A 24,248-nucleotide genomic window follows, 5' to 3' on the forward strand; every position below is an offset into this window, starting at 1 on the left:
ATTCATCCCAAATTCTTCTCCTACATTCGAGTGTGCTGTATGTAAATGACCGAATACCACGTTCTTTGTTAGTGTAATCTGAGTATGATCCCCTTTTTCTAACTAGAAAATTAAATTACAATTAAAATCAATGGTATATCAAACGTTTTAAAGAAGGATACGTGGCCGTAATTTGTGCTGCGCAAAATGAAGGGTTTTTAATTGTTGGTGATCATAAGTAGCCAATTGAAATTACATCGATCACATCTGTTTATGATTTGTCACGATATCAACAAACACAATAAAATAAAATTGTAAGGTAATTACGACCGATATTTAAAATCTTGCATCATATGCAAATCTAATGTATATTATTTATTGTCAGAGTGTAATTAGTTAAGAAATTATATTATTTATGTAATATTTTAATTTAATTATTCATTTGATTCTTATACATGTATTATCTTTATGTTTTAGTCCTTACATCTAAAAAATACTTATTTTAGTCTCTACACATATAGTTTTTAATTATTTATTTCCAATTGTAGGAAACTTTTTTGTCAGAAAAATATAATATTAATATTAAGGAAGGTACCAGATGTATATGCATCAAGTAATTATATTAATTGTCCACCAAGAAAAAGAAAATGCATAAAGGAAAGTTATAAAATTATCTATGACATTAAGAGTCCATAAATAAGTTATAACCCCCCACCAACTCCAAATAGATGATCCCCTTAACCCAGGCCAAATCCACGTGCTAATTGGCCAGCACAAATGGATCATCTCCAATCAACAATACAGACTACAACAAAAACCACCAAAATCTTTTGACCAAAACTTCCCACCAATGCATTTGAACCATCTTCAATACCCATGCAAGGTATTCCCCCAGTGTTCATATCCAATTAAATTGTCTCAAAACCATGCAAACCAAGCTTCATGCATACAACCCTCTTAATATCCTTGTGCTTTTGTGATCCTGTGCCCTGTACTCCACGAAGGACCTCCCCCGATGCATGCTGCAAAATCAAACCCCTTGATCCAGGCCCATGAGAAAAATAAAATCTGTTGAATTATGCGATCCCGATTCCACCTTTTATTTTGGAAAATAGATTGATTCTTGCAATTCCAAATTACCCACAGTTGCACACCACAAATATTTCCATTTGTCATTCACTTTACCAGACTCACCAACCAACACATGTTGCCAAAAGTGTTGTTCTGTCGTGAGAGGTAGCACCAACAATATTGCCAACTTGTTAATGAAGAATTTCCAAATCTCATCCACACATCTACATGTAAACAATATATGGTTGACACTTTCTGTCATCTCCCCACAAAAAGAACACTGCAATTGGTTCTCCTCCACAACTATATTTCTCCTAAGTAAATTATCCATTGTGGGTAATCTATTCATGAAGACTCTCCACAAGAAAAAATTTACTTTCGGTGGTATCTTTAGTTGCCAAATCTCTTTAAAAATATCCACCTTTACAACCTTAAGCTATTTTTACCGAATACAAGCCCGGTCAATTGTAGGGATTATGAAGAAATAAAAATTATATGCATAAGGACTAAAACAGATTAATTAAAAATGTATGAATACAAACTAAAACAAGTAGTTTCTATATGTAAAGACTAAAACATAAAGATTGTGTAATTAAGTATAGAGATCAATAAGTAGCTAAACCTAATATTTTTCTAATACGTACACTTTTTAAATATATTTTTTTCTTGTCTCTTTTCATTAAATTAATTTCTTATCTCAAACTTTTTTTCTCTTTATTCTGATCTTTCTCTTTGTTATATAAAAAATTAGACAAATGGATTATATAAATAAAATTTGTCTTAATTAAATTCCTAGCTATTTCCTTTCTTCTTCCCTATAGTTGAAGTCATCGATCACCATGATAATCTCAAAATGCAGAAACCTATATAATTCAATGATTTATATCCAATGCAAAGCCAATCTTAAAATTGTTTATTCCATAAGGCCGACAAAAGTTAGCTCTATTGGCAAGATTAAAAGGTGTTGACAACAAAAATATGTCTAAGATTCAGATCCTTGTATTGGCTTTTGGTTTTTTAGTCAAGAAATGGGCGGTAAGTCGCAAAAGGATGGATAGCAATTTTCTATTTTTAAATTGATAGAAACTACAAAGAGATAAAAACAAAAGAGAACGGAATGCGATAATATTAATTAGTTGTCGTTATTTGAATGATTTAAATTGTTTAAAATAAATTACTGTAATATAATGTAACTTGATGGAATGGAATTTATGTCATTTATTAAATATGCGTGATTGGTTTATCTCTGCTTTTTTTTATCGCCAAAATCAATATATATATATATATATATATATATATATATATATATATATATATATATATATATATATATATATATATAAACAAGGTATAAGTATAACTGTATAAGTGTTACCCCAATATTTAATACAAACTAACAGAGTCTCAAAAAGAAATAAAAATGGTTACATTATATTTAGCACATAATATGTAAATATTGAGTAACCAAATACCACTCCCCATGTCTCTGTTTCTATGCATCCAATGGTGTCGCTGTACTAACTTAGGATCTTACACACCCAAATTTCAATGTATTATTAATGGTGACTTATAAATTTAATTTAAATTTAGTTAAATGTTAGGATAATACTATAGTTGTATAATTTTCTTGATTTAATTCCTAATAAAATATTTTAGGATATACTATTTTTTTAGTTCTTAAAGTTTTAAGATTTTTTTTTTGTTTTTATTCCCTTTGTTTTTAGTCTTTTAACTTTTTTTATTTTTACTTTTAATTTATTAACTTGTTTTTTTATTCTTATATTTAGTCTCTAAAAAGAATTAAAAGTAAAGAAAAAAATTAAAAGACTAAAAAGAACAATAAAAAAATTCAGTGACTAAAAACAAAAATCCTAACAAAACTTATTTCCAAATAATTATGAGTAAATAAAACCTCCGAAACATAACCACTCAGCAAAAAAAAACCTCTGAAACATAACCACTCAGCAAAAAAAAACCTCTGAAACATAACCGTTAAAAAATGGCTAATCAATGATTAATTATTGTTTGTATCTCTCATGTACATATATTAAGAGTTAAACCACATATGGATAACCCAAGTTTACATAATAATAAAAGGTTTTATTATATTCATATCAATAAAAATAATTTATTTAGTGTGAAAATTTATGTTTGATTTTCATTGTGTATAAAATTCTCATAAAGCACACCAGAAGCCAAATTAATTTATAACCCAATAAATTAAGAGATAGTTAAACTGTCTCACCTAAAACCAAATGCATCTTTCTTCAAATATTATTAAAGCACTACATTGTAAATAGCCCCATTATCTCCGCATGTTTATGGATGATGGCAAAAAGATAAAATTAATGTTCCTATAATTAAATGAATCAGTTAAGAGGCTGCTCATAAAATGCAATCTCCAACTGGGCAACGCACCCACCAGAAGAGTGTTAGAAAAAGGAAAGAGCGACGACATATGTTGCTTTTTCTTCTGAGGATAACAACCCGACACATCTTTGGGGGCTGCTGGTACTTCGAGGGTATAATTTGAAACTTTGGATGTGACTATGATAAGTAGAATTAAGTGGATCCAAAACCATATCTTCCACTTTGGGTGTTCATAGCTATTATCATAAAAAATATCTTTTCAAATGAAAAAGACCTTCGATCCACCATTACACTCCTCATCAGCAATCCAACAATGCCAAGTTTCACTTTTATATCCAAGCCTAATGGAAATTGTTCCAAATTGGACTAAGGTTATATACAAAAGGGCTTAGTCCAAAAGTATTTTAATGCCTACCAGGATCGAGATACACCATGGATTCATTATAAGAGCATCATGATACCTATAACTATAAGATAGCCTCCAGCATTTTTTCAGAACAGTTTTTTTTGCTAATACGTGTGATGCACTCTTTGATCGTTGATCCTGCTCAAAGACCACAATCATTCCCCTGCTAGAGCCTACTCTATGCTTAGGAAATCACCTGATTCGAATAGGTATCCATTTATACTATCAGTGCTCCATGCCTTTCATCCTGTAGCCTACCAAAGTCTAACTTCTTATGTCTCTGGAAAGCATGCCATCAGTGCATAGTCTCAACTCGCCAATGCATCATTCACACAATGAGGCTTTCACAGTATCCAATAACCTTTCCTCTACAATTTGATACCAACTACGAATTCCTACTCAGATATGATCACAGACCTCAAAATCACATAGATATGTATAAAAGTACAATTTAATTAAAAAAATAAGGATAGTCTAAATTATAAATTTATTAATATTTATAATAATTCTTTTTATAAAATAATTATTCATCGGCTTATAAATTCTTTGTTAAGTTAAATCCACAATTAATATATGTACACAATGGTTGGCCTTGACTAGCCTAAAAAGATAAAATAATAATAATAATAACTATTATAAAATTATATTTAATTTTATTTGAGAAAATAATAATAATAACTACAATGGTTGATCTCCTCATTATTTAAGAAAATATATTGTTTGATTTAAAAGGATGTTATAAAAACTAATCTTTTTTAAAGAGATGTCAGAGTGTTATCTTATTGTGTTTTTTTATACTACCCCATAAATACTCTCTTTTGTTTTTATTTTATATTTTACATAAATATTAATTACTATACATAATTTACTTAATTAAGTTTAATGTATTATTTTTTGATATAAATATATTAATATTTTAATATATATATATATATATATATATATATATATATATATATATTCTTATCTTTATATTTAACTCTTCTAAAAAAAACTATTGCTAACTCCATCTTGTATAAAGTTTTGTCCTTTCTATGCATATCAGCAAATGCGCAATTATATATTAATTTATTTTCTGTTTAAAGAACTTCAAACTCCAAGTGTAGGGACAAAAATCTGGTGCAGAGAGAAATGAGCTAGGGCCAGATGTTTTCTTTTTCTTTGGCTATAGAACCTTAAATATATGTTGTTACTGATCGAAGGTATCATCATTGAGAAAGTTCATTTTCTGGAATATTCGAGGTGGAATCAATCAAGTTGAAGAATGCATAATTAATTGAAGGGCTCTCGTTTGAGTGGGGAACTTGGAAAATCATTTAATGTTATACACTAATAAGCAAATGCCAGGCCTATTCAATCTTTTGAGTGGAATTTGTATAAATAGTGACGGGACATAACCACTTGGCCAAACCAAACCAAAAAGGCAAAAACATGCCATAGTAAGTAATAAAATAAAATAAAAGGAGGGGGCTAAAAAATAGAAAGAAATGGACTATAGAGATCTTTGGCCTATTCTTGTTTATTGAATTATTAAAGTCTAACTTTTTCTGAACCTAACTCCAACTTCTGATACATACATGCTCCCTCCAGGCATGTAAAAAAAATTCTGTTATATAATATATGTGATCTAAGACAATTCAAAGCGAAGGAATGTAACATCTTGTTATGTTTATATATGTAAAAATAATTTATTTAGTAGGATAAAAATTTATGTTTAATTATTTCCATACTTAAAATTTATTTAAGTCAACAACAATAATCACATATTTCAAGTAAAATTAATTTTTAATGTAATAAATTGAGAAACTATCATCATCTCTAACCCAATAAAAAAATGTGATTAAAACATTTCATGAATTGGAAAGTTGTCCAATAATTTTGTTGTGAAATAGACTGATGTCATGAAAATTATCAACTAGTACCTTATAATTTGTTAGTACACTGATGTAAAGCATGTGATACACTAAACCCCACTAAAGATTTTACGGTGAGAAGCATTCAAATTATGACATCAGATAAAGTTATGACACTTGAATTGCTCCAATGTGAATTAATTTGTATGGAAATTAAGGTCAACGATTGATAGATATAATGGGCCACTAGCTAGCTATATCGCACCATATCCAGAGCTTTCAAAAGAATATTAACAGTTCTTCTTCTGTAGATTATCCAACTACTGACTTGTTCTACGGTCTGGTTCTTCCTAATTCATATGTAGTGGCTTATTTATGTGGGAGTTTCATTATGATGTTGGGCTACAAAGTCATCATGGATTGGATATTGATGCCGTCATGACATGAATTTCATCATGAGACATTGATACACTACCGTGACCATACATTTTATATTAGTTGCATTAAAATGTTGTTAGGGCTAGAATCAATTAAGGTGGTGTTAATTTATTTTATGTTTTTATTAATTTGTAGTTGGTGCGTTTTTATTAGTATTATGAGAAGGATAAAAACAACATAGTCTTAAATTTCTATCATTTCCTTAGAGCAAGGAATAATCTAAAAACATAGTAACTGGGAAATAAATATTTTTTTTTCAATTATCAATAAATACATGTAACTCAAAATTAAAAAAATTAAACACACCCTAGCTAGTCCTTGGTTTTTATCATGGAATTTTGGTTTAATTTTACATGAAAAATTTTCTAGGCTTAAATAGAGCTTATAGAAGAACTTAAAGTTGTTTTACTTGATCAACCCTTTGAAATTAATTGTTGTAAGATTTATTTATCAGTTTATAAGCTAAATTAACTTAATATTGGCCCAAAATCATTAGTATCTACTATTTAGTACGATCCTATTTATATGTAAGACCAAATTAAGATACATAATTTCATATTGTATTTTTTTAATCAAAATTAGAATTTGACCTTACTAACAAAGTGAAATTATAATTTTAATTGAAAAATCATAATAAAAATAAAGATAACATTATATTTAAAGTTTCTCCTTATGCCCTTTCAATACCAAAAAAAACTCCTTTTACGTAAATAAATTCAGTATTCCTTACAATTCTTTTCACATTGAATAAGTTTATGTTAAAAAAAAAAAGAAGAAAAAGACTCGTGATCTAGCTAATTATTTACAAATGATTATGCGCCAATCATTTCCCTAATGACTATGACTAAACAAGGAGTAAGGTCAGAAGATAAAATTACATCAAACATTTTTTTTTTGTTCAGCAAATTACATCAAACATAAAAGCGTTGAAAGATAAGACTAGATAAAATTTGGAAGGAAAAAGAATAGTCATTTAATTTATGTATGTGATTACATCCACAGAGTGATTCAAGATAAGCATCCTATGATTCCAAATTTGCATTGCAATATTTAGTGGGTAAAATGAATTATCTCTTTTCTTCTTTTTTGTATTTGTCTTGTTAACTCAGAAATATTTCAACCAATGATCAAAATACAATGATTTTCAAATTTCTTTCCTGGAATAGTATCTTTGTTACCACGAAGCAATTTTTTTGTTCTCTTTTTTGGGTTGCACAGCAAGCCACGTATTTGCACTATTTAGTATTTACAAACATCCATTCATATTAAATAGATATTTCATTTTCTGTGATTTGGACTTCAGATCCACTAAAACCATTTTTGGGGTTTGAACTCATGTTCAAAATCCTCACATTTCCAATTGAGTGATCTTGAATGTAAGTCAATTTCCAATTTTGGTCAAATATTTCATTGTCAATATTATTGAATGGCTTTATTTTCAAGATTCTCATTTCCCATTATGTTCAAATATATTGTTGATAACTTTTCTCCTTTTGATTCTATTTTTTTCTTATAAATTGAGACATAATTTATTGAGATCTTATTATTTTTATTATCTTTTTAATATTTAAACTTCTAACATTTGAACTATTGTTTAAGTTCAAATCTCATAAGATGTTGTGATATCTAAGAGAAACATTTTTAGAATTATTTACCTCAAATTTTAGTTGCTTCCTCTTTTTTTTTTTTTTTTTTTTGTAGATTTGAATAACTGGAACTGATTGATCGACCATGTTTCTAAGTTCTAGCATGCCTTTGACTCATTTGGAGCATTTATATATAACTGGTATAAGATTTTTTTTTTTTTTTTTTGCGAACTCCCTTAATGTTGGAAGCATACAAATCCAGCATGTACACTCAACTTTCTTTTTGTACTCATAATGGTGCAATCTGATGGAGCAATCATGACTACCACCCATATATGAAAATTCCTATGTTAGAAACATATGGATGTTGGCCAGAATCGAACTATATGGGAGGGGGTTGTGAACTTATGATTAATGGTTAACCTTATACCAACAAGAAATGCAGCATTTAAAATAGTGTCCTCCTGCGAAAAACTATAAAAATGGCCTGTTCCAAATTATAAATGAATAGGTAACAAGTACTACTTTGAATGTTTAAGAAATTTTGGAGTTTGAACTCCAACTTCATTTAGTTATAGCTTTATAATCAAATGCATCAAGAACATATACAACATTAGGCGTCATTAAATTGAATATTAGGTTTCTAGCAAATGGTCATATTGCTGACCAACAATGTCATTGATCATTCTAATGATAAACTTAACTAATAAACTCCGTAGTCAATGTTTGATTCGACTTATTTCAAAGAAATAATGACTAATTCTTGTCAACTTAAAAACCCTTTTAAAATATAGGCGATTGTTTCCTTCTAACAAATTTATTCCAAAGATCCTAACTTACAATAGTGTGTGCATCAATCTCTCTGTAAGCATGTGTCCCTCACAACAGATATCATCCAAGATTCTGAGTAACATACTTGTCAAATAAATAGTAAAAAACAAGTTTTATAATGTTACGGTGATTCAAGATTAATGTCAAAAAAAATAATTATGAAAAGTATGGCCCTGTAACCAACATCTAAAAATAACTACGATACAATAATCAGTTTGTAACGCAACATAACCATGTACACAAAATATTGCCAAATAGCATAAGACCACCAGCTCGAAATGTAACCACATTTAAACGTACAAAATAAAAAAATAAAAATCATATGCCCGATTTGCATAACAAATCATCAGATAGTCTGCAGTTACAAACTTGATGTGTGCTATACTGCATTTTCCTCAAATCGACATTGCTCAGTTAAGCTTTTACCCACTCCAAATGTTGAAATACTAAACATCAGAAGTGTAAATCTGAAAGTTAAAAAGCTATCCAGGAAGCAGGCTGGCATAACCAATCAGATTGATTAATCTATTCTTCCACAATCATGCAAAAATATAATTTGGTGTTTCATCATATAACCACGAGTTGCTGCTTTGAAATGCTCATTTTGTAAATCTTGATCTGTATAGGCTGAGAGCAACATATCCCACCGTCACAATTCTGCCATCAAAGAATCGTCCGTGCAAACTATGTGCTGCCGAACAACATGCTTCAGCTCTTCCATACTCAACAAGAACAGAACCTGGTTTAAATACATGACCATAAATATCCTCTTCCGTGTCAATGCTCTTTTGGGGACTAACCAATTCTGCACTGATATCCCATTCAGAAAAGCCTTCCTGAAATGCACAAACTGTGTCTTTAGATTCCATATTATTTTCAATATTCACATCAATATCGTTAGCAACCATCTTATCATAAAATTCTGGCCCATCATTGGGTGTATCTTGTTGATCAGGACATTCTTGAATGATACTACAAGGTATGCCCTTATCCCCCACATCTTCTACTGCTGAATCATCCACGTGTTCTCTACATGATTTATAGTCAAAAACTTCAGCATTTTTATCAACATAAACACAGCTACCCTCGTCAACTTTAACTTCTTCCATTTCATTGTTATCATGGATTTCCATCCCATTTGTTCCTTCAAAGTCGGGGTAAGTAGCCTTGTCAGAAAAACTAGATTCTGTATTATTAGTAATACAGTTTGTGTCTTGAGAAACTTCTTTAGCATCCACTTTGTTTATGACTTTGCATTCTTCTAATTTGGTTGCTAAATTCTCGCCACTGCTATGCTTGACTACATTAATTGATTTAATAGTCCCAAATCTGCAAGATCAAAAAGGACTACATACAATAAATGTGTATAATTTATAAAGTTTAAAATTATAAATAATTCCAGAGAAAAAACAAATACTAGCTTGATTTATGACCTTGCACATTCCAACCGTACATCATCCAAAATTTCTTCAATGGCCATGTCGGATAAAGACAAAATAGTGTCTGCTGCAAACTATTCATATTTTACACAAACAGAAATCATCAAAATATGTAATGTAACTAACAATAATATTACAAGAAAAGCATATATTTGACACAAAGCAAGCACGTCTTAAGCAAGAGCCCAACAAAGATTTTTACAAGTCTAGTGCTCCTTTTCATGTGAAAGACAACTATCATCAAAATGTGGATTAAGTACAGGCAACTAGTTTACTTGAAACTAAGACTGATAGAAATTGAATCAGCCAAAGATTACAATAAAAAATAAATTAGGAATCTTTAAAGTGAATTGCTCTCTCAACTTGGCTCTGAATAAAGATGATTCAGATTCAAGTAAGAGAAGCTAGAACTCTAGTATACAGAGTGTTTGCATTATTCCATGAAATTGAAGAGTCTTCCATCTCCTACCCAATCTTCTAACAAAATTCCAAAACAGACCCTTCCCCATTATTTATTTTCCCTCCTACTCACTGATTATGCTCTCAACTGTCCAACAGACATGTCTGTTAGAACTGTGGTCAACAGTAACAGCTATTCTCTGGTCTAAATCCCTTACAGCCCCTCCATTCCTTCTAATAGACCTTCTTGAAAGGAGGCCAAACAAAAACATTTATACGGAAAATTTCAATTTAACACTAGAAGCATTAAAAAATTGAATTCCTATCATATAAAACAGCTAACAGACACTTCAAAAAATAGAAAGGGGAAAAAAGAGCCCACTGAAATTGAACGAAAATATAATAATCTCAAGCTAAATAAAAAATTGCATACCACATTATTAATCTCTAGTACTTGTGTTGGCTTTCTGAGCAGTGGTTTTGCATGCTCTGGAACCCCATAAGACAGTGATTCACCAGCATTTTCCTGGAATATTTTTATTTATGTAAAAAATTATGGATATAATTCAAAGGCAATCAAGGAATCATATCCAAGGATTAGAATAGACTAAAGGGATGAATGGATGGCGAAGTTACCAAGGGTGATGCATCAGGCATAGCCTGAAGAACTGTTAATACTTCCCCTCCCAGCTTCATACCATTCAAACCAGCACAGGCTTTGATGGTAACAGAGTGGTCCACGTACTGAACAGATGGCTCAAATCAGTGTTCAATAAAACAAAAAAGAGATTACAACAGGAAAGATAACAATAGCAAATAATAGTATACATGCTTTTAGGGTTTTTTCATCTTAGAATTGAAAAAGATACTAAAGAAAAAATAACAGCTTCTGCAAGAGCTCATATAGACAAGAGGAACCATAATATGCCAAAATTCATAAAAATTAAATCCAAAAACCAACCCATTATATTGTTTACATTTTTAAATTGAATTTGACTCTTCTAAACTAAGGATGCACTTTAAACGAATAGGTGTTGAGTTATTATTAAACTCTAATAACTTGATTTTCGGATCGAAGGATATAATTCAGCATGTTTCCCTCTATAGCGCACCCCACTTTAAAGGAGTCAAATCCCTAGCACATATTGGGTTTATCCTGCCAAAATCCCTAAAGAGAATGGCTAAGTAAGTACTTTTTCCAGGATTGTGTGCACCTATGATAAACCAACCCAAAGGCAGCAGTTTAATTAGGTTAATTTTGATGATTTTGTTTGTCTGCTGGAATTACAAGGAATGGTCCAATTACTGGTTTGAGTTTTCTAAGACCATTCAATTGGCTCAGAAAAAGAATGCTTGAATCATCATCTTAAAATGACAGTGTCACTTAACTAAAGAAAACATAAGAAGCTTCAAAAGGCACACAAATGGCCGTCTTAGTTGTTGAAGAAGATTTCTTACTCCAGGGCAACATCCCATCCCCACACCCTAACAGGAGAAAAAATATTTCTTTTCTTTGCACTTGGAGCTGAACAGAAACTGAATTTGTAAAAACAATGATGAAAAGTACACAACAGATGGAGGATTTTAGAAAATATCAATGGACATAGTTGAGGGGGGAAAAAAGAAATATTTACAAATGAAAAACACAAAATACCTCGTCAACATAATTTCTTTCTAACATAAGTATTTACAAATGGACCCTTGAGCCACTTGGGATTTGCTCAGGTTGGTACACAAGCAGGTAAGTGTAAATAGTAATACTTCTATTGTACAAAAGCTAATAAAACTATTAAAAAATAAATAAGAAAGAAATGCAGCCTTACCTCGAGAAAAGCACATGGTCCATTGTTGACCTTCATTTCAAAGTGGTAAGCCTTCAAAGATCCAAACACACCAGCAATCTCCATAAGCTAGAGAAGAAAATATGAAAAATAAATAGGCCTTAGTCACATGAAAGCTTAAGTAAGAACATTTAGTTACTAGATGGAGTACCAAAAATCCAAAAGGTCTTAAAAAGTTAGATTTTGAAAAATAAGGGATTTTCATTTCTTAATAATTACCATCTCTGAAGAAAGATGATTTGAAATTCCACCAATGAAGATCTGCCACAACATAAAAGATACAATCATTAGAAAAACAATTAATTGAGAAAAAAATAAGCCAATTAGCAACATATAAACAAGAACAAATTAATTTAAACTAAATCTGTCCGATTAAGCAAGAATGCAAGATGAATACTTTAGGATATGTTTAGCCCAAGTTTTTTCCTGCTTAAAAGCTACTTTTAAATTAAAACTAAAAATATGAACTTAAAGAAAGGTAGAAGTTGTTGTTTGTCAGTTTTCATTTTTTTTAACTTAAAAGCTCAGGAATGAATGTTGTTGTTTCCAGTGCCAAAGCCAATATTACTGCACTAACAAGATGTTGGGTTTCATTGTTTCAATGAAACATCTCCATCTGCCAAAAAAATCCTAATTTCTTCACTGAAGATTTGAGAATTTGTAATTGTAAGTCCGTTTGAAATATTCAGACTGCAAGGATTCTTCTCTTTTTCCCACATTTTCGTTTTGTTATGATTGATTTTTGCAAACTCTGCAGGGTCTCAGATCAATTATTACTTTCTATTCAAATATTAGGGGATTTATGACTTTAGCAATTTTTCACTAAATTTCTGACTATTAAACTTCTAAAATTATTTCACATCCCAAATCCATCATAAAGTCATAAACCCCCAAAATATTTGAATACAAATAATAATACTAACTTGAAGGTTTTATTAGGTAGAAAAAATAGAAAATAGGACCAAGTTTGCTTAATTTTGAAAATGGAATGCCTCAATTAGGTCAAAAAAACTTGGGGACCAAATTGAACAAATTCCAAACTAAAGTGACCAAAGCAATTAAGGCTAATAACAATGAATTAGAATGAGTACGAGAGCAGCAAAACTAGTACAAGTTTAAAGCAATAACACGGTTCATAGTCGCTCAAATATTATTTACCTAAATGTTATAAAGTGGCACATTCTTGCTAGTATAACAATACTCTACTGTCCTATAATCAATGTCTATGCCAACTGTCAGACATGTGTATAAACAAAAGCATAACCAAAAGTTGTGTATAACTAAAGAGGCACAAGTGATTTGGCACTTGTGTCCCCTTAACTAAGGGCTGGGTTCAATCCCCATCTTGGGAATAGTTTCACAACTAAAGGTACTCATTTACCACAGTGAAACGTCACGTTCCACTATGCAACAAAAAGATGAAGCCATGCAGTGAAAAGAGTATGTGCGATTCAACCATGCATGTAAGAGAAAAGTGCATCCTAAGCATTCAGATTGACACTTACACATGAAAGTAAAATTATTGTTTTGCATGCATACCTTGTGAGGTGAATCAATTACAACATCACTTATTGAGACAGCAACATCCACTGATCTCGCTGGTTCACCAGTCTGCATGAAAATAGCAATTGTCTGAAAACCTGCTACATGGATGATAACCACAATATACCTTAGAATTCTAAAGCTTACAAGAAGGCATTAGTTTGTAATATTGAGTGATAGAAATAAAAAAAAAATTAAGATCAGTTGACATTAACCGTACTTTTAAGATAAAGAAAGCGAGCAACATAAGTAACACAACAAACAAAAATGTAAAAACACAAGATTAGCCACCAATACAAAATCCAGCCAACAACTTCTCACTTACATCAGAAATGAGCCCAAAAAAAAACTAAAATGAGTACCAGACATCTAAGCACGTACAATATTATACATTTAATTTATAGTATTCTTTAGAGAAGCTGTTCCATGTATACATAAAATAAATTATGCGACATAAAAACAGCTTCCTCTTTCACAGGTTAGAATCATCGTAGAGGAACCCAGAGATAAAAAAAGTCAAAGAACAAGATGTCTCCTTTGTTTTCTCTAGGTGATTGAGGAAAAAGGATAATTAAATTCAAGATGTTTTTTCCTTACAAATACTGCATCAACAAATACCAATTCATTAGTGTTGCCACATATCAGATCATTAATACCATGCATAGTCACAGCAAATACTATCAAATAACATAGCAAAAAAGAAAAGAAAAATATTCCAAACACTTAAATATTTTATTCTTTTGATGCAATTTTCAGATGTAAAGACAACCTGCACACTGCACAGTATAAAAAAAAATTGAGACATAAAATGGAGGCCTCCATCTAACAGAACCAAAATAATCACATTTTTTTTGTCATGCAATTATGTGGCATGTGGCAAATCCCTGCAAAACAGCATACTTGTTCTGTCACAAAGTCAAATGATCTTGAGATCATAAACAAAATGATCAGAATAACCATCAAGATCAAATCACCCTTTAGCAATTAAGTTACACAAGTATATTCAACCTCAGTAATGGCATGTAAGGATGGAATACTAGAGGGCTTTTTAAGACACTCTACATTCCTTTAAGCTTTTGTAACAAGTACATAGCATTAGTGTATTAAAATTAACTACAGTTAGAAAAGAACATTTAGATTAATATGTACTTATGTAGACATACTCCAAATTAAGCAAGGTTCTTCGAGCAAAGTCTGTATTGTGTGTCAAGTGATGAAAATCAACGCACATAAAATTTTATCTGAAAGGGGAGAAGATACCAAGTAAAGAATGGTGAATACACCTTGCGCTATTTTAGGTAAGATGTACTTCATCTAAATTAATCAACGATGACATGCTTTCAGCACACAACATAACCCAAATTTTCAAGCCTAGGGACATTGGATATGAAGATAAATTAGGATCCCAAGGAAAAGTACAAAGCGGGCATTGGAACCGAGAGTGACAGAAGAAACTCAGAAATAACTTGCAACCCATAGCACTTACATGCTGAATATAACAAACAAAGCATGAGATCATAATTAGCATTGTCAGAGCAGCCTAGAACAATAACCCTGAAACATTGGCCAGCTAAATCCTGGTAACGCATCAAACTTGCCAATACACCTGGAAGTCTTCTTAATTAGGAGTCAGCTTCATCACCATCCAGAATGTGTATTACGAAATACCCCATATAAACATCCTATTTAAAAGATTCCAATACTAGGGTCAGAAAATATCTCATAAAATGGAACAAGCAGATCACTCCATGTGAATTATAAAGCTCTTGAAGCTACAGAAGCGGTTTCTAGCATTTGGTTATGAACAATATGAATTTATTGTCCAAATGTCCAAGAAACCTATCACTGAATATGTCATGAAACAAAATTCCAAGTTAATTAAGTACACCCTCACCAGCATTACCCAGAGGATTGGAATTGTGTCTTTCAGGCTAAGTTCAGATTTAAGGCTTCAAGGCTGAGGACAAGACAGCCGCTAAAAGATAGGACTTACCAACACACACAATTCTTCAGTGACAACAAAATTAAACTAGAAATTGTTGCCTTTTATTATAATTTTTTTATCACGTTGTTTATCTATAACCCAAAATTAGGATCTAATACTCTTGTTATATTCTTCAAGCATAAATTCACACACAAATGACAAAACAAAATTTATTTGCAACAAATGCAATATTACTCACCTTTTGGTTCATTTGGATGAGTATATCAGTGGAAAAAATCCAGTGGGGAAAGATACACAAGCATCATAGTTATCCTGTCAACTAAAATGTGCATCATGACAATACTTCTACAACACAATAGTTGCCAATTAGGGTCATTAGTTTTCTTCTGAGAACAAAAATTATCAAACTAATTTATAGTACAGGCCATGGTAGTAAAAAACGAGATTCTACCCCGACTCGGAAAGGGGTTACAGAATCGTAAACCGTGAAATCGTAACTTGAAGCATACATTCTACAAGACTTATAAAATTAAAATATATGAATATAAATTCTTATATATGCATCTAACATAGTAAAATTATGATAAAAAAAAACTTATATTTGCACGCAGAAAACAGAGAAAGGGAAGAAGGAAGGTTTGTGCCTTCAGTCCCTTCATTGCCAGTGCCTTGTGTTGTGCGTAAACAGAGAAAGAGAAGATGGAGAGGTTTCATTTTTTGAGAATCGAGACTCAATTCAGAATATGGAGAGGTTATTACTTATTAGACGTGTGTAAGTGTGTTGACTGTTGTCAATTCAGTTTTGGCCTTTTGGGTTGTCTTAACGTTTTTTGGGCTATTAGGTTGTTCTGTTTTAAAAAACAATGTTTTGAGCATTGGGCTTTTAGGTTTTTAAGGCCCAAAAAGTAAAAAATTTCCTACTCAGAACCGTTTGCTTCAGGAACAGAAAAAATGCACATTCAAGCATTTCTACAAGTTTAAGCGGCAATTTTACGAGTTCGATCAGAAAGCGAGTCTGCACGGAAACACACTTGCAAAGCCTTGGCAGAATCGTACGATTCTACGAGTTTCCTCTCGTTCTTGACTACCATGGTGCAGGCACCATTGACTACATCCGCATGAATTTTTTATTTTGCATAAAACATAACCATGAAAAGAAAGTACATTTTAAACACCTCTAGAGCTAAACAAACATTTATTTAAGTAATTCAAATTTCTAAAGTTACTTATACATAGGCCAGTTACAAGAAGGTTCAATTGTCTGTAATTCTGTATTCTATGTCAAATACCTGTACTTAACATTATTAATACTAATAAATGGTTGTAAATTCATAATTTTTTAAGAAACAATAAAAATCTCTGCTGCAACCAGCTCAGAAACATTAAACAATTTTTTTGTATTGCAAAGTGACCACCTCCTATCAAAATTAAAAAAAAAAAATTAATTCGTGGCAAGCACTGGGTGTGTCCTTAATCTTTGGAGCACCTTTTTGCAAAAATTAGGTGGCAAAGATTCTGTGGCAGGGTGCTGTTTCCACAAAACTTGCCTTGGAATAGGATTAACTATCTTTGGTGTTCAGCACACAGCTATTCCAAGGAAGTTGCTGTAGATTTACTAGTTTAGTTTCTAAGTTTCTTCTATCACAACCAATTCTCCCCCTAGTAGTATTTTTGCTCTCTTCTTTCGGGCAAAATTATTTTTACTACTATAGAATAAAAGTATTAAAAACATCACTTTCCAAAAATAATATAGCTAAGAAATTCAGTGATACAATATATGGAACAACTTAGAGAGCAGAGAAAGAATGCACAACATAAACTCATCTTTAGAAAGGCAAGTCAATTTGATGTGTTTTGCAGGGAAAATTAACTAAAACCTAAAATTATATTCAAGACACAAGCAAAACCACACAGCTGAAAGGAAAAACAATTCAGGTACACATTTTAAGATAAATAAATTAGAAATAGTCAAAACTCAAATTAATTGCATTTTCCATCACAGAAACTTGAGACAACATACACTTAAAAAAAAATTATTCATTACTTTTAGATTCTCAAATGAAACATTCAACTTAAATCTAGAGCACAAGAACAATAAAATCCAATGAATTTTATAAATGTCCAGCCTCAGTATCTGTTTCTTCATGGACAGAGAGTAGACAGAATAACAGAAAAGGTTAAGTTCTATAAAAACAGGAGTGACTAACTAATCTAACATCATTGCAATTACAAAACATCAAAAAGTTCACATTAACTATTAAGTATGTAAATATTAAACGAGGGGATACAACCTTTGCAGATGCACAATAACTTAAATCATCCCTACATTCAGTTATGATGGGAAGGTCAGTAATGGAAATAAAATACTGTTTTACAACACACCTGCAAAATCATTTGAAGTTGAAAACAGAAACAAATTATATTTTTTTTTATATTATCCATATTTCATAGCACATAATCTTGGAGCTGCATCTTGAATTTTATAAATCAGAAAATTTTAGAACATCTCAAATCAGAAAGAAAAAAGCCTTTTATAAGAAAATCACACCATTAGTCTGGGTCCTTTAAACTACTCTTTGGTAACCAATGATGAAAATTAACTAACAAATTCTAAAGTCTATATTAGGTTCTGCAGTATGACAACAAACAATCCAATGATTCATTGATCAAGACCAGTCATAACACAATATCTGATAGACCCCCTAGTACAAGGGCATATGCAACAGGTAGACGGGGAAGTTGAGAATCAGCAAATATGAGGGAAAGGATGAAAGAATAGCGAATATTCAATTGCAGCATAACGGGATGCCCATCTAGGAGTGAAAAATGACAGAATTTGGCTTGGAGGGATTAGATAAATGTGAAGAGCAGAAAGAGCAACAGTTAGGCAAAATTGTGTAAGAGTTTAGACAGGGAGGTGGGCAGACCCTCAAAAATCTGTATGTACTTCTATATTTTCTTTCTTTTAGTGTAACCAAGTCAGTTTCCGTATTGTAAGGAGCTATACTCCAGTGTATCTCATAAAAGTAAAAATCAGTTCCTATCAATATCTCAAATTTCTACAATGGATTCTTCACAGTTTGAGGAAAAGAAAAACATAAGTTACAAAACTTCAGGATTCAGACCAATTTACCAAAAATGGTTTCAGTAGTCAGAAATTTTAGAGCCAATTTTCAGTTGTAATAGACACTTTGTCAATGAAGTTTTAAAACAAAAAAAAAATGAAATCGTCAGGATATACGAGTCAAGCGTTGAAAAAGGAAAATATCTCCAGCTTCAATCATTAAATATTTAATCAAATATGGATACAACAAGGGTCATGCATGTCACAGGCTTTTGACATCAACAGAGAAAGCTGTTGTTTAATTTGGGCTTCCGTACAATTTTGACAGATTTTGAAATAGAAAGTTCACAAAGAAATTCATGCTGCAAATCTCTGGATCTTCTAAGATCCATTGAATGTAATGTGCAGCTTGGCAACTAATGGAAATTTACAGCATTGATTAATACAAATATAATACCAAACAATTACAGAAAAGCTAAGCAAATACTTGTATTTAATTCATAAATGCACATACAATAGGAAGTTACGAACCGAAATGTTTTTTTTATTATTCGCCATCCTAAAGACAAACTACCAGGTGTCTATAAAAGGAAGTCAGATTAATGTAACATAAACATAAAAATTAGGCAAAGAGATAGAGCTGCATATTTTTCATTTCCCTTTTAAATAGGAAATAGTTTTATTCAGTTTAAAAACAACCATATATCATTCAGAAAAATCCGCAACTTCATTTATCAAAGGATAAATTATCCATTTTAAACAAAAACATTGTAAAATGATCATGTCATAAAATTCAAGAAACCTAAACATAAACAAAAGGATAGAAGAATGCACAAGCATAATGGAATCTTTTCAAATTGAAACATCACCATCAACACAGCATCAATAAGCAAACCAAATTCAAACAAAAATCAGAAATGGTTGCATAATTTTTTGAGTAAACCAACTATATTTTGCCAATTAAAAGCAAGTACAGGTAAGCAAAATAAGTGGTAAGACAACTTTCATAGTTTCATCCGACAGTTCTCTATAAATGGTTGCATAATTTTTTGACTAAATCAACTACATTTTAGTGGAGGAAATACTAGAATGCAATATCTATAATGAAGCAAAAATACAAATCTAACTCTAGGAGAAAAATATCAAACACTTTAACAGCCATTATATTAACAGTTATAGTTGCAGTTATATGATACAAATGAAAGAATGAACGGATAGATAAGGTTTTCGTTCTTACTGCAACTTCAATGTAGTCTTTGGGACGTCTAATTTTCACAATGGAGCCAAATAGCATACTGCCATCAAAAGAAAGAGCAGCTGATGCATCATCAGCTGTAAGGAACTCTACAAGTGCTTGCCCCTTATCTTTATGTAACTGCAGAGAATATATACAAGAACAAATTCAAACCCATTGCTTCATAAGAGGGGGAAAACTAAATTTTCATATTTTGCACTGCAGACTCACAATGCAGCAGATGCATGGTTGAGCTTGCTGGATATGATTTACACGGGCAGAGAGCAAGAGGTTATTGAAACAATCCATCACAGCTTTCTCAGAAGCAGAAGCAGGTAAATTCTCAAGATAAAGCCTTCTAATAGGCCGGGTAGCTTGTGTCAATTGGACAGAATCAATGTTGGTATTCTTCCCTGTTGATACATCACTTGGAAAAGACACAGGCAGAGGCTTCACAAGGGCTAGATCAAGAGAACTAGTTGAAACCACATCATGCATATTAGACAACACAGCACAATTTGATACTGGAAAACTTGAAGAAACAACAGCAGAAGGATTATTTGTCCCTGCAGGGGGAAGATCCCATCCAGCACGTTTCTTCTCAAGAGAATGCTTAGATGGAGAAGGAGTCTTGGCAGCGGCTTCACTTTTCCTCTTCCTTGGAGAATACCCACCAAGTCCACTTGTGGAGACACCATGTCGATGATGGTGACCACTTGAACCATTAGTTGATACTCTATATCTATCAATATCAGGGTTCTTAGTTCTAGAACTATCTTTCAAGGAATGCATTGACAACTCTTTGCGCTCTCCATCTTGATAAGTACGTTTTTGCTCCCTTGGTGAAAAAGAAGGGGACCTTCTATCCTCACGCTCTCGACTTCTTGAACATCTCCTCTTTGCTGTTAATTCTTCATTATGAGACTTCACCTTTACCCGTCTCTCTTTCCTCTCATAAATGTGCATGTTATGATGTTTCACAGCATCTTGTTTTCTTGATGTATTCCTGTCTTGAGTTTCATCATCACCATTTTTGTATTTTCTCTTGGTTTCCCTTTCATATTTTGCCCTACCCCCTGCATGCTTATCCTTATCTGATTCTCTATAATGCTTCTTTTCAGGTACTTCTTCAGAGTCATTGCTTAACCGCTTTTTCAATTTCCACCTATTATCTCTATCTTTGTCATGCCTCTTTTCAGTAACATACATATTATGATTCTCATCCCCTCCAATGTGGTTCTTTTTCTTTATTTCCCTTTCAGATTTTGGTCTATTTGTTTCCACATAACTATCCTTATAAACTGAATCTCTTGAATGCTTATTTCCAGCTCTATACTCGGAACTATCATGAACTCGCTCATTTTTTTTATAACCAGACATCTCTTTTTCAGTCTTTTCTTTGGTTATCCTGGCTTTATTATTTAATCCAGCACTTGATTTGGTTTCCAAAATATGGTTTGCCCTTCTTTTCCCTTCAGTTAAATCATCTTCCTTTACAATGGCGCTTTCAACTTTCTTTCTAGATGTTACTTTCACTAATTCCTCCGAAACATGTTTCTCCATGCCAAAGGATAAACTTTTGTCATGTTTATAGATTCTGGCAGACTTAAAATGATCAGTAATTTTCTCTGAAGAACATCCATGTGCAGGGTCTTTTACATTTTCAAGCAGTTCTTTTTCTTTTGGTGAATTTCCAAGCAGTTCCTTGTTTCTTCTTCTAAGCATAATCTCTTCAAAACTAAATGGCCTTGTACGGGCTGCACTCTCTTCATCACAATTATGCTCAGAAAGCCAATTGCTTTTTCCATGCTTCTCCTTTGAACGATTAGATTTGCTCATCTTGTATGATGCCAACCAATTACAAAAAGAAATTAATTGTGTCCCTACTAAGAGATTAAGGAGAGCATAACAACATGCTGAAATCTTGAAATTGCAACAACTATCAAAAGATAGATTATACTGTTCCTGAGGAAGCCAAAAAAGGAAATACAATGAGATCACAACCACATACATGCATCTATATGTAACAACTCATTCAACTAAATGAAACAGAAAGTCCATTTCAAGCATTAATATGTTTGTTGATTTCTTCCAATCATGTTATGAAGAAATGATTAACTACAAAATGAATATAACATGGATCAGGCTCCTCTAATGCAAGCAACTCACTTTTGAGAGTAAAGTGGGCAATCTAAGTTGTCAATAAGAAAAACATAGTTGATGTTACTTGTGTTTGGGAGTTGGGTTTTGGAGGGGAAGGGAAGAGGAGGAATTTTTTTTGTTTTAAATAAATATTTTCTATTTTGATATTTTGTAAATGAAAGAAATAAAATAATATATCAGCATAAATTTAAAGTCCTGAACTTTTGTTTACTTTTATAAATAGTACATAACTATCTTCATTTAAAAAAAAAAAAAAAAATTGCCCTCCCTCTTCTTCCCCTTCAAAACTCAACTCCCAATCAGTTTATAAGGGAAAGGAGTGCCTAGCATTGTAATGCAACAACCACAAAAGTCTTATTCCCCAGGGTGAGATCCTCTACATGAATCATAGGACATCATTGGACTTGGTTAAATAACATAGCATTCTAATAAATAATAATAATAATAATAATAATTTATTATTATTATGTTAAACTGTAACAATTAACAAAATCAACATAAGCATGTGTGTGATTAACAGCACTACTTTCTTTCTTTTCCATTTACCCTTTGTAAAATCAATTTCTCACATTCTCAACCACCATAAGTTCCACCTCTGCAAAACACTTATATTTACATACTCAGAAAGCACAGAACTGCTAGTATTTATTTTCCCACTAGCCACTGTGAAATTGAAGTTACACTCACAAAAGCATTTTTTTTTCATTTCAATAATCTAACCTATGACCTTCATGTGCTAAATTGCAATTGCATTCCATCTCAATCCCCTAAACTATAGTCTATGATGCTTCATTGCTTCCCTCTAAAACCCTAACCTATGACCTTAATATGCTAAATTGCAATTGCATTCCATCTCAATCCCCTAAACTATAGTCTATGATGCTTCATTGCTTCCCTCTAAAACCCTAACCTATGACCTTAATATGCTAAATTGCAATTGCATTCCATCTCAATCCCCTAAACTATAGTCTACGATGCTTCATTGCTTCCCTCTAAAACCCTCGATGCCTTTCAAATCAAATCCCATTAACTTCATCGCAACCAAAACCTAATATTGAAAAACGGAAAATGCTACGGCGAAGAAGAGAGACAGAACCTGGAGAGAAGAGAGTTAAGGTTGCGGCGGTTGGCGACGGTAGTAAGGGCGACGAAGCGAAGAGAGTGAGAGCAGTGCGTTATCTATAATTTACGCAATGCGTAGTATTCCCTCGTTTCATCTTCTCCTTTTATTTCTGAAATTAAATTAAAACAAACAAACAAAAAACAAATATCCCTTGTATTTTGGAATTTATTTTGAGTTTAATAGTTTTCAATAAAATTTAATTAATAGTTTTTACTTTCTCAATTAATCATTTCTAATATGTTATTATATAAAAAAATTACTGATTATATATTAAGAAATATTTATCATAAAAAATATCGATTAACCTCGATTGCACCGTAAATACCCACAAAAGATAAATACTTTTTATTTTGTATAATTTATTTCATCCTTGTTAAAATTAAGATTCAAATCCATACTATTGAGTAATAATGTGAATATATTTTTACTATATATTGGTATATGTATTAGATGACAGTGTTTATTGTACATATTATTTATTTCTTATTTTTTTTGTTAAAAATATATAAATAAGATTCTTTTTATTAAAAAAACACAATAAAAATGTATTGAAAATCACGTGTGAATTTTGATTACATTAGAATGAAAATGAAAAATTTTATAAACATGGATTCTTCGGAAAAATGTGTTAAAAATGAGTTTAATAAAAATATGTAGTTATTATAAAATTTTATATTGGTAACCAATAAAAAATTACACTTTATATGACGTTTAAGGTAATCTTTTAACATTTTTATATAGATTAAAATAGTTATTTTGAATGAAAGTTATTTTAAAATCAATTCTCTAACGATAACATTTTTAGGAGTTTTTTTTTAATAAAAGTGCTTTTAAGGATTTTTCTCGATCTCTTACACTTTTCAATTTATTCTTTTTATCTTTATTATAATATTAAATTTTAATATTTTTTACAAGAAGCTATCAATGGTAATAAATAATATTATATTAAAATATATTTGTTTCT

The 24,248-nt window shown here is 31.4% G+C and overlaps 1 protein-coding gene across 1 annotated transcript; it reads right to left on the bottom strand.

Moving 5' to 3' along the window:
- Positions 1-8,650: 8,650 nt before the first annotated feature.
- Positions 8,651-23,388, bottom strand: LOC114369274. Its single transcript, XM_028326466.1, has 10 exons — positions 23,258-23,388; positions 20,230-21,963; positions 20,002-20,139; positions 13,753-13,824; positions 12,433-12,474; positions 12,196-12,282; positions 11,009-11,116; positions 10,806-10,898; positions 9,968-10,047; positions 8,651-9,863 (listed from the first exon to the last, which is right to left on the bottom strand). The coding sequence occupies exons 2-10, from the start codon at positions 21,835-21,837 to the stop codon at positions 9,134-9,136; spliced, it is 2,958 nt and encodes a 985-aa protein (XP_028182267.1). The 5' UTR covers positions 21,838-21,963; positions 23,258-23,388; the 3' UTR covers positions 8,651-9,133.
- Between the last annotated feature and the right edge of the window lie 860 nt (positions 23,389-24,248).

This window comes from Glycine soja, chromosome 10 (assembly GCF_004193775.1).
Source record: "Glycine soja cultivar W05 chromosome 10, ASM419377v2, whole genome shotgun sequence".
In the NCBI taxonomy this organism is placed as follows: Eukaryota; Viridiplantae; Streptophyta; class Magnoliopsida; order Fabales; family Fabaceae; genus Glycine; species Glycine soja.